Source organism: Acipenser ruthenus, chromosome 28 (genome assembly GCF_902713425.1).
Source record: "Acipenser ruthenus chromosome 28, fAciRut3.2 maternal haplotype, whole genome shotgun sequence".
In the NCBI taxonomy this organism is placed as follows: domain Eukaryota; kingdom Metazoa; phylum Chordata; class Actinopteri; order Acipenseriformes; family Acipenseridae; genus Acipenser; species Acipenser ruthenus.
The window spans coordinates 20,434,147-20,447,096 of NC_081216.1; the positions used below are offsets into that span (position 1 = coordinate 20,434,147).

At 36.8% G+C, this 12,950-nt stretch overlaps 1 protein-coding gene across 5 annotated transcripts in view; it reads right to left on the reverse strand.

Moving 5' to 3' along the window:
- The window catches only part of LOC117434735 (myotubularin-related protein 13-like), a 133,746-nt gene that overhangs the window by 103,599 nt on the left and 17,197 nt on the right, over positions 1 to 12,950 (reverse strand). For all 5 annotated transcript variants that reach the window (XM_059003310.1, XM_059003309.1, XM_059003312.1 and 2 more), the window contains exon 2: positions 4,331 to 4,416. In XM_059003310.1, coding sequence (XP_058859293.1) covers positions 4,331 to 4,416 — 86 coding nt within the window. The remainder of the gene's footprint in view (positions 1 to 4,330; positions 4,417 to 12,950) is intronic.

Sequence of the window (12,950 nt, forward strand, 5' to 3'; positions counted from 1 at the left end):
CGACCTTCCTATGGATGTCAGGACTGCCCAGTCCCTGATCACCTTCCGGCACCTCCTCAAGACACACCTCTTCAGCCAACACCTGTAAAACTCAACTCTCCCCTTCTGGACAATATAGCACTCTGCCTTTAATGCACTTTAACTTGCACTTATCTGCTCCCTATTTTACTGTATTTAATCCTGAACTTAATCCAATCTGTAGTATTTTGTATTTCAAGTGCACTCGTATCTAACCCTGATGTAACTATCAACACTGTTATCTGCTCTTGAACTGCCCCTATATCAAATCATACTGTGTTTTGTATTTGCTCTTATTAGGACTGAAGTCATTGTATTTTTGTTTACGACTGTAAGTCGCCCTGGATAAGGGCGTCTGCTAAGAAATAAATAATAATAATAATAATAATAATAATAATAATAATTTTGTATCTTGCTCTTAATTGTACTGTAATTCTTGATATGTATTTTTTGTATACAACTGTAAGTCGCCCTGGGTAAGGGCGTCTGCTAAAATAAATAAATAAAATAAATAAATAAATAAATAAATAAATAAATAAATAAATAAATAAACATAATAATAACATTATCTAATTAACTATTTTTGCATCATAATGTTGAATCAAACCTGCTGAATAATGTTAACATATTGAATTGTAGTTTTCCATGTACGCAACATGAAACTGACAGAAACTGATAAACAAAATTGCTAAACTTTTGGCCATAGTGATTACGGTACTCATGCAAAAGACTGATTTGTGTCCTGTCGTTACAAATAAAGTTTCTTGCAAGTTGTATATGTTTAAAGTGCTTTATTGCTCACGGAAAATGTGCCTTTCCCTTTACAGTTAAGTGTGCCTCTTGTATTGGCTGGAATCACTAGTACTGGAGTGGTTCTTCAGATGGATTTATCTCCACTCCCTGCATGTACTGTATACGTATTTTTTTTTATTTTTTACAAAAAGAATACAGACAAAAAAAATCTGTTAATAAGAAAAATAGTTTACAGTTTCGTTTGAGTTTTTATTCGGCTTCCTGCCCAAACGCAGCAGGCATGTGTCTGTGAAATGTCAAACAAATCAACGAAGATAGCATTTGACTTGTTATTCATATAAAACAGGGGTCAACAGGGTAACTGACTACAACACCTAAAAACAATACTTTAAGTGATTACTCATAAGATACTGGACTCACTCAGCTGAATAAATACCTAAATATAACAGTAAGTCATAATGTCACTGGGAGAAAATGCTTTTTTCAATGTTATTACAGGAATAATTGGAAATATGTTCTAAAAGCAATGGGGTGCCTTCGCCCCCCTTGAGTTCATTTATATTTTAGCCAGATGAACGATATTGGATATAAGGACATTTACTGTTTTACATAAAACCTTCTGTGATCAATATATTTTTATTCTACAAAGATTGCAGGGGATCCTGATTAACAACAAATTTACCAGAAAGAAATACTGTTACTGGCCTGGTCATGTGTCACAGGGCACCTTAATGACTTCCCGAGACTGCTATCTGAAGACCTTTCCTCAGGACTAACTTAACAGAGTCAGTAGCTCGATAACGGTTCAGAGTTTATATATCTGGAACATGACAAATCGTTCAAGCAAGGGGGTTTTGAGTTCCTCAATTAAAAGATGAATGGGTTTAAACAAACTGTCAGATAAACAAAATGAAGTATTTGTTGACACAGGAAATACCAGTATCCAACACACGCTTTTTTTTTTGTTGTTGATCAGAAGTAACATTTTTTGATCCAAACTAAAAACTTCTCGAAAAAATGTATTTTTCTATCAAATGACAATAAGGAATGTCCGTTCTGATTCCATTACTGGCATGCTTTTAAAGTGGAACAAAATAAGAATAATACTGTATCCATTCAACTACAGTTCCAAATACAAGCTCATACAAAAGTTATTTTTTGGTGAACAGTTAAGTCGATTATGATTTTGACTAAAATATGATTGTGGTCTGACCCTTCTTACACTGAAGGAAGGAGTATTGTAAGAACGGTGAGTAAACAGCCTCCTCAAAAGGAAAAGCAAACTTGGCCATGACTGGGTCAATCCATATACAGTAACATGTCCCATTGACAACCAATGCAAGTAACAGAATTGACACACACTGGAAACACGGATCCCTGCTTTTCAAATGTGAGCAGTTGAAAGAACAGAGATCAATTCTAAAAGGAAGCAATTATCAAAATGCTTATCTTAAATACTTTCAGTACCATAAATCTTTCCATAATCCATTCTTAAAATAAAATACTGCACCATATATTTTAGTACAGTATACTAATGAATGCGTTAAAAAAAAAAACAAAAAAAAAACAAAAAAAAAACCATTTGATACTATTATGCAGTATTTGTTTTTAAAAGTTTATCTCTAACAAAAAACATCATACTGTAGTACCTACAGTACTGTACAAGTTATGTTTAAACCAAGCACAGTTTCAGGAATATCACTTAATTTTAGACTTTGAAAACACTTTTCTTTGGGCCAATTGCGTGGTAACAGCCAAGTTTTAAAAATGAATGAAGGCAATTATTTTGTATAACCTTGGTGTACATACAGTAGAGCCCTTTTATAATGATCTGAACTGCGGCAATATTTAAATTCACAGTTTATAAATGGAACAGAGCCTCACGCTTTTGAACAGCTGCTCTACTTCTGCCAGTGTGCAGCTCTCTTACATGGCATTTTACTGTAGCTCCCCGTTTCTGATATTCCTGCAGACTAAACCACTCTACATGGCAGCTACATATACACTATTAACACACTGTAACAGGGCAGAGCAGAATGCAAAGTCGTCCTTAACACCCTCCGGAATGAGAAATGTACCATGAAAACCACAGGGCTCAGGGAGAGACAGCTCTTTTCAATAATGTGGTCAGGGAAATGTTTTCTATTATACAAATTACATGCAAATGTTCACTTAATGTTGGACACAAAACATAAAACTATTCAATGTTTGTGCTGAGCCCAACCGGAAAGGCTCACAGAAACATCAAGAATGTGATGCCAGTTGCAATTTTTTTTTCTAATTCATTTTTTACCATTTTTTGTATACCACAGTGCATTTACCATAGTTTACCCTGGATTGCCATGTTTATTAATATGCTTTACCATACCTTGCTAATCTTTACAATGCTTACCTTTGATTAACCATGCATTTACTATGCTTTATTACACTTTGCAATGCTTTTACTATGGTCAACCTTTATAAGGGTAGCCTTTGCAGGTTTTAACAATTATGGTAATTGTGTAATGCTATATAATTATGGTTTGTTTTAATTACAGTCTATAATATGAATGGTAGCTCATTAACCAGGCCCAAACTCCTTCAGGCACCCCTGTATTCATCACTGGCATCTCTGGAAAATGTTTTGAAATAGAAATATCGGCAATAAACAAAAGCAAAAACGGTTTTATTTCTGTAAACCAAATCTGAAACTGTTACGGGACGTGCAAAATATGCACAATCAAATTAGCATCACAAAACAGATGGCTCTCCTTAGTGCTGTGGTTTTGCATTCCTAAAAGTATGTCATCTTCAATTGTTTAAATTTATAAGAGAGCATTAAATAGCCAAATAATTAAATAGACGTGCATGAAATGATAATTACTGCATGTTAACATCCAGTTTTGAAGCATGTCATGTTATAATATATTGTTACATTTGTTCGTTTTTTTGTAGACTGTTATACATTTTTTTTGCTGATGCGCTGGGGAGGCCGCACTTTGGTTGATCCCCGGAGCCAGCATCGCAGCCGTTGTGTGTGCTGATGCGCCAAGCAGGCAAAATAAGCTGATCCCTGGAGCCAGCATTACACTTCAGCCATTAACACCAGACAGAAGGATATCTACATCATCATATGGAAGGAAACGTAAATGGATGGAGACACATATGGATCACATTAGTTTACTGTAAAGCTACGTCTTAGTTGGTGCTTATCTTGGCGAGAGCCGAGTTCAAATCAGCATGAAGTTTTAACATCTACTCTCATGTAATGGAAATCATTTTAACTCATTGTAGTTCTTACCACAAATATAGGCATTCCTTTACAATAAGGCATTTTGTTATTTTAAGGAAGGTGATATTTAAGCAGAAAACACAAATGAATCAGTTAAACTTTCCAGCATGCATTTTATTATATGTCACTTTTATTATATGTCACTTCTATAGTTGCTTATTGGCTAATGTTTTGTAAATGCAGTCCCTCTTTGAAAAAGCATGTGTCATATCGAAACGGCACAGCGCGCTCGCCTTCAATTCAAGCAATTTGCGAAGGTTCCAATCATATTGTTCTTCAATTACTTACCATCTCTATTCCCTGAGGGAAGGGGGTATCATCCCAGTCTTTCTGTGGGAAACGCTGTATTATTTTTCCATAACCCTCCCCTGACCCTGCAAAAATTAAGAAAAAAAAAAATAGATTATTTTTAAAATTTCCACAAAATTACTACTCTTGGGTAAAAGTGATTTTATTTGGTTATGTGCAACTGAAAACTTGTTGCCCCTTGCTGGTTTTCAAAAGCAGAACAAGCTTAGAGATCAGAAGAACTGTAAAACTGGGCATCTCAGCTATTGTATGGACATATTACTAGTAACCTCCCAAAATTGACCGCTTTTTAAAATAGGCAGGTAATGATACTTAAGTACTGTAAACGGCATAATTTGTTCGACCACACAGAGCAATCATGGGACCCAGAGTGTACCAGAACATGCCCCACTCCAGAAATTTACTAAATCCAATTGGATAGACAGGTACTAATAAAGTAATATTTTTTAAAATCTATAATATGAAGGATTTCAGAGCTTTTCAGTAAACCACTGTGTAAGCAAACCAGAAAGCAGAATTACATTGGCATAAATGTACATTGCATTGCAGTTTCATCCTCAAAAAGATCATAATTATTAAAACAGAAGCCAGGGACAATTTGCCTGAGGAACTATGTTGCTCTCCTTGGCTCTGAAGAGTTTAATTTCTCTGTTTCCTTAATTACTTACAGCGCTTCTCGTGAGGAGCAGCCATTGGCAGACTATGTCAAAGAGAAGCCAAAATATACGTGTGTGTGTGTGTGTGTGTGTGTGTGTGTGTTTCATAACAAGGAATGTCTCAATTATAAAGGAATGGAAAACAACAAAAACAACAACAAAAGCAACAATGGCCGTGTGGTTATAATGTAAGTTGTCACTTTGCAATGTTGCTGTTGATTTAAAGGATGCCATTTGCCAAAGGGGGGTTTGTGTGCAGCATGATGCATTTGTTCTGTGTTAGCAATTTTAAATCATTGGTTAGCAATTTATTTATTTTAACAGTTCAAGTAACTGTCACAGTACATACAGTACAGTATATGTCATATTTGCAATATGTTCTCTGTATTCCCATACATCCCAATAAATATTATCACCAAGGAACTGAAGCAAAGCAAATATGAAGTACATGTCATACCACACATATTATGTGTGGGATGGATTAAAACAAGATGGCCAACATGAAAACAAAAGGTACCAAAAATTCAAAACACATTATCGGAAGGAATAGGCACCGATTTCTACAGTACAGCGGTCCACTCCTCCAGTATAGACATACAGTACTGTACCTGGTTTTCAGCAAGCAAATTTGACCAGCTATTCCCAATGCCCAGATAAATACATCTTCAGAATCATTGTGCTTCAAAGCGTTTAATGCAAGTACAATACCAATTACCAAGCGCAAGTAAGACACAACAACGACACAAACAGCATGTAAAGTACTGTGTGAAGTGTAGGTAATGGTCATGCCTACAGTAGTTTCATAAACAGACATGTGGTTCTATAGCCAGCAATATCTGTGGTAGTCTACATTTACAGTACAGTACAAGAATTGCTTAAATATGAATGCAAAGATAATTTTGCAGTTCCCAAAATATACAGTAATCTTCATTTGCCCAACCCAGAATATAAACACATATAGTACATAAGCCAGTCACCATTACCAACACTGAATAACTACAGAACGTCCGTACCATGAGCTTTCCATACAAAAAATTTGAAAGAACTGTAATAAGGGGATAACATGCTCAGATCCAACCTGCACTTTTGTTTGCTTATTAATATATATATTCTGTTGTTTTGTCTGATTTTCTATTTTTTCAAATTTATTTTTTTAGTAGTTGGCAATTCATTTTACCCCTTTTTTCTCCCAATTTGGAATGTCCAATTGTATTTAGGCTCAGCTCACCGCTACCACCCCTGCGCTGACTCGGGAGCAGTGAAGACGGGCACAAGCTGTCCTCCGAAGTGTATGCCGTTAGCCGCCCGCTTCTTTTCACTCTGCAGGCCCACCATGCAGCCACCTCAGAGCTACAGCGTCGGAGGACAACTCAGCTCTGGGCATCTTACAGGCAAGCCGCAGGCGCCCGGCTAGTCTGCAGGGGTCGTTGGTGCGCAGTGAACCGAGGACACCCTGGCCGACCTAAGCCCTGTCCACCGGACGGGATGGGAGCTCCACCGCCTCCTGGGAGCTCCCGTCCACGGTCGGCAGGTGGAATAGCCTGGATTCGAACCGGCGACCTCCAGACTATAGGGCGCATCTTGCAGGCCACGCAGAGCGCCTTTACCGGATGTGCCACTCGGGAGCCCCCTCTGATTTTCGTTTAACAAAGCCGGACATTTTTTTGTGCTCTATAAGTTTATGTGAAAGATAAGTGTAATTCTCTGGTTCATCCAACCACAAAATATCTAATTATTTATTGAAAGTTGTTCAACAGCATTCCTCAACAGCATCACACTGTAAAATTCAAGTTTATGAAAAAATAAATGTGCAAATGGTACCTTAGAATTTAGTACACCATCATTTCAACAATGTACTGTATGGTTTATACAAAAAAAAAGGGTTTTAGCTAGATTAAAGCTAGGATCAACATGTATAGTGCTTGGTGCTGTTATGAAAAAATGCCAAATCAGTTTATAAATTATGAAACATAATGCATGTAAGCAATTAGAAATCTGTAATAAATAAAAAAAACAAAAAAAAAACAAGGAGGTATAATTTTTTTAATCAGTATTATAAAAACAAACATACTGTAGTCAACCAACATCTTTAAGAACAAAATGAGATGGAAAATATTACACATTGCAAAACCATAAATAATTATTTTTTCCTAAAGCCAAAATAAGCAATATCCACCAATATAAATTGTCCACAAATCAGCTAACCTTACCTGTCTTACAGTACAGTACGTATCTAAGGTCACAGTATCAGACCAATGCTGTACCTTCTGAAATATTGCTTTTACTTTAGCTACAGTAAATGAATGGGTGTCCTGGAAACACTTGCAGAACCACAGAACCCCCAATTTCATATTCTTTAGATTTCCTAACCTGGCTTCATATTATCAAATCACATAAGTCTCTGCAAACTGAACGGTTTGCCTGTTACTGAACCAAGTTTTCCACCACATCCCTTTTGCAGCTACAGTGCAGGTCCAACCAGGGTCTGACTGCTTAAACCCCTGGCTCCTGATCCTTTATGAATATAGACCTAAAGTAGTTCTGAAACCCAGCACTGGTTGCAGGCCAATGTGAGTTTCTTGCAGGCAAAGGGTTTGATGTACAGTATGAGACTGAACTGCTGACATGTAGGGTGACAAAGAAGCTACACAATAATAAGTAAAAGTTACAAATGTGTTGAGTTAATAAAATGCCAATTCCTAAAGAAACATTAATTGACAGTACTGTAATTAAAACTGCACAACCTTGTTGTAATTTACATACAAATTCAACCAAAAACAACGTAAGCTACGTTACACTAAAAAGTGATACCAAATCAATCCCACAGTAGTCACCAGATTACTTCTTTTTAAATTGTTCTTTACCAAGTTTAAGTATTATTGAGAGAGAGAGAGAGAGGATAGAGAGTACAGTACCAATTACTGATTCAAACAATAGCAGTCTTCTGCTGCAAGTCTACTTAGAAGCCACCAGACCCATAGTGCCGGAGGACAACACAGTGTGGCTTCTACAGCAGACCCGCATGCGCCCTGTCAGCCACAGGAGTCGCTGATGCGCGGTGATTGAGGATTACCCTGCCAACCTGAAGCCTCCCGCTTGGCTAATTGTGCGCCGCCCCCTGGGAACTCCCGGCCACGATTGCATAGAGGGTGCATCCTGCACTCCACGCGGAGCACCTTTACTGGATGCGCAACTTGGGAGCTCCCTAACAATAGCAGTCTTAAGAAAAACAGCAGCATAATCAATAGTAATGGCTACAGCAACGTGCATCCAACAAGTGCACGCAGAGCATACTGTACAAGTGAGGGTCATTTCACAAGCAAAAATAAATAAACCAAAATGTTGGCTGGACAAATACCAAGGACGATGTACTGTACTTGAACTTTAGGAAGAACAGAAAACAAACGCTGTTAACACTATCTCTTAGCAACAAGAAATACTGGTCCTTTCACTACAGAAGAAAACGTTAGATATAATGTACTTACAAAGTCATGTACAGGTTCTCTAGGTTTATAACATTTAACAGCCTTCCCTTAACAAGTTTTGTACAAGTTTGAGATTAAACAATACATTATTTTTGATAATGATACTTACTGCTTTTATTGCTCATTTTTAAAAACATTTTAGAAGTTTGTATTATTATTATTATTATTGTAGATCTAATTCCATTTTTAAAAACAAATTCATACTTCTGCTTGTTCATTTTCCAACATTTTGCATACCGTATCCTTGTTAACCAGTGCATGTAAAAAGACTGTAATAATACTTTCGCTTTATACTTGAGGGTGTACAATGCAATGTAATTTTGTTCTAAAACAAAACTGTTACTTAGTTCCCACTGACACACAACCTTTTAACAAAGTTGCTGGAATGTTTAAATTGAGTTACGGTGTTACTACAAGGCTGTGTGTTAGCAGCTTCTCAATGACCGCATGAAGCATGTGAAGCTAGAGATCTAATATAAACGGCAGTCTCAAATAATTGCTGGTCTCCAATACGCGCCGGGTCTGCTGACAAATATTGCAAATAAACGCCGGAGGTGTTTAATTGAAGTTTAACAGTAATTATTATTATTATTTATTTCTTAGCAGACGCACTTATCCAGGACGACTTACAATTGTTACAGACATCACATTATTTTTACATACAATTACATTATTTTTTACACATTATTTTTACATACAATTACCCATTTATACAGTTGGGTTTTTACTGGAGCAATCTAGGTAAAGTACCTTGCTCAAGGGTACAGCAGCAGTGTCCCCCACCTGGGATTGAACCCACGACCCTCCGTGGCTAAGGCTGACTTTCAGTTAGTTTTTCCAAGGGTTAGAAAAACTTGTGCATTAAAACATGGCCAGCAATTAATCTTGCAGAATACTTCTCCCTAAGCATGGCACTACAGTATGGGTTGGTGATTAATGCGCTCTGCAATGGGGAAGACATCAGGTGTTTGCAGCATGAGCAAATTGGAATCACATGAAAATAATTTAGAAAAGTGAGATCCAGTTTCAAGCAGTACAGATGACAATAAATGACAGAATTCCTTAAACCCCTTGAGGCCACATTCTAAACTACAATTTACAACCAAACCGGCCTTAGCTGTCAGCTATTATCCCCTAGATAACAATAAAATGATTTTGTTCTGGTTTTGAACTTTACATCAAAGCAAAAACATATACCGGTAATTTTCAAGATACTATTACAAGCCAACAGGAATTCCAAACAAACAACAATTTGAATAGAGTCCACTTATGTCTAGTAAACCTTTTGACATTTTGGAGAAAATAAGGAGAAAAAAATGGTTTAGGCCCTATACGTTTTTGAGGTAGACTATAAAGAAATGTAATTAAATATTTACGTTACAAGATCCCAACATTAACAAAGATGCAGACTGACTGTCCGAGGGCAATTTAAATTAGCCATCCACCACACAACAACATACTTACTATGTACTAAAGTAAAAGCTGACAGGAGTGTGGTAGTAGAATTGATTACAAGCTACAATATCCATAACCGACAAGTAAAACATGCTTGTTTAAATGTTGGTAATTAGTAATCCTAGTTCCTGTTCTTTTCCATGGAAAGTCGCATACCATTCCCATGTTGTTCACTTCTGTTTACAAATTTAAAGTCAGAATGCACATTCCCCGGTAATAAGAAACGTAATTAGCTAAACCACCAACACGTAAACTACTGAGGCCAGGCATATACAGTTTCCGGATTTGCTTTACAATTCAACATGAAAATGGTTCTCCATCTGCACAGATAATTGAACAGGTCGTCTTTTTTTTTTTTTTTTTTATAAAACAAAAAGGTGTGTGTGTGTGTGTGTGTGTATGTGGGGGGACTTTATAAAACAACAAGTTTATTTCCAGAGGGATTAATGAAAGAGCTTCAGATAAAAAAAAAAAAAAAAAAGGTTCAGCTTTAATTTTAAAAAGCAATCAAACCACGACACTTACAAGCATATTACAACATACAGAACTGTAATACTCTAAAACAAGAATTTCTTCTAAAAAGAGTGCCGACAAATATATATTTTACTGAAGTTTCACAAATGACAAAATTGCATTTATTCTTGTGGTTTTCAAATGCTAATGGTCGGACACATATTCAACATTCTTATAAAAATAGCTGAAGAGTACTCCTGAACTGTTCTTGTAATGTAATAAGGGCTTCAGAGCAGAAGTAAAATGACAGCGAGTTCCATATCCTGGAGGTCACCCAGAACTACAATTTATTTAAAATTTGCCAGACATGGGTCTGATGCTGATGACATGGCCCTAACTGGAGATAAGCAGGCTTGATAAGGTTAAATTATATATTTAATCATCGTGGAGGATAAACACTGTCTGATCACAGCAAAATTATATTATTTGCTTCTACTGTATTCCCAAATAATATTATAAACTAAATTATTAAGAAACGAATGCCTAACGTAATAGAAAATAATGGAAATGTATTTATTTTTCTTTCACAAGTGCAAACAAAATATAATTTCCCCAATAGGACTGTATGGCTGATTCCTGAAACCCATTCAGAACTACAACACCCCACACTGTGTACTGCAACTAATCATAATGTTTGGTCAAAGAGGCAGTGTGGCTTTACAGATATGCCAAGGACTGGGGAAACTCAGATTCCAGATCACAGCTTAAATAGCAACAACTCAGAAATGGGGAATACACAGATTCTAGTTATTCACAGCCAATCACTGCAGTAAAACCACAAGCACTTCTAAATGACATTCAACTTACATAAGTTCATATTCAGGTATTGCACATATCATCCGGTTTCTATTGAGGTTAGCTGTACTCGAATGAGGATATTTTTTCAAATCAGAAGTGTAATGACCTTCCCCCCCCACCCCAGTAGATGATATTCACCAGATCTATGACAGGGGTCTTAAAATTGTTTACTATATGTGTCTCCCAACTCTGCACAAGCAAACAAACTGGAGACAGAGCAAGATGCTGGCAGTGGGAGATAGGAAGATATTGCATACTTGACCTACAGTTGAGTACTTCGGGATGAAGTATGCAGCTCTTTAGCATTCTGTAAAAGATTCTGTCATCCCCAGAGGACAGTACATCACTAGTTGGAGCCCATATTGGCTGCAAACCAATAACAAAAAAACAATGCAGTTTACCATTATATTTTATATATTTTACTGTATGGTTTAAAGCAGGGGTCTTCTACCCTGGTCCTGGAGGGCCCCAATCCTGCAGGTTTTATAGGTGTCTTTACATGGTGTCACCAGTGACTAAAGATCTGGAATGCATGTTAATGCTGACTAATTAAGCCAATAATTGGTTCAATTAAGTAACTGAGAGTTTGTTGAAATGAAAACCAGAAGACCCTGTAGCTCTCCAGGATGCAGTTTGTAGGCCCTTGGTATAAAGTATTATTTATATGCGTGTTTATAGTGTCACATATAGTAATTCAAAAACCTAGAAGTTTCCATTTAGAACTCTTGCAAGTAAAAAGATCAAATTGCTTTTCTCTCATTTTTTTTTTTGTAGTCTACAGAGCAAATTGTCACAGTGTTGCAATCCCAGCGTTAATCGTTAGTGTTGATTTTAGGTGTTAAATGTTCACATTTGACACCACGTGGTGTTGTCTCATATCCAAACCAAGGTATATTTCACAGTGTAAAATAACGTACACTAGTCCAGAGTAATAATATATTATAAAGGGCGCGGCTGGACAGACGTTGCCACCTGTTGGCAGACTGTGTGCCGTGCCCGGAGCCTACCTCCACAAATATGTTAATGAGCAGCAGAGTGTGCTGGGAGTGGGAAACAGGGTAAGGGAAATACTGTTGTTCTAAACATTGTGATTATTCTAAGTGCCCCTATTAGTTATTTTTCCATACCCTGTAACTGTTGAAACCTTCCTGTGATGTTTTATGTAATATGTGAATGTCACTTTGAGTAGTGCTGTTTCTTTCTGCGCTTATGTGAATCTATATTACCATGTATCATTAAAATGCAGAGGCTGGCATAAACGTTTACTACAGCAATAGAGATACTGCCACCTGGTTCACTTATGCTTGTGAATGTCCTGTCGGCAGCAGGGATGGACATTATTGTATTTTCACCCTGGACGGGATTATTTTCTTCTATTACACACGCAACAGTTTCCAAGACAACCATAACAGAGTCAACTTTATTTGCCAATATAAATGCAGATGTTCCTTCTCCTAGAAAGGTTTTCATTTATCTTCCCGTAGTCATCTAAAACAGTAAATCCATGACGTAAATGAAGTCTTTATTGGCTTTGTTTCTTGTTCATAACCATCAGTTGAAAATTATTGTCAGATTCTCGTCATTTTTACGTCACTCCCCGACCGAGTTTGGCAAAGGCCAAGGACAGGTGCTACCTTCCCCCATTACTTTTATTATAGAAAACAAGAAAATGAAATGAAATTAAATTAAAGA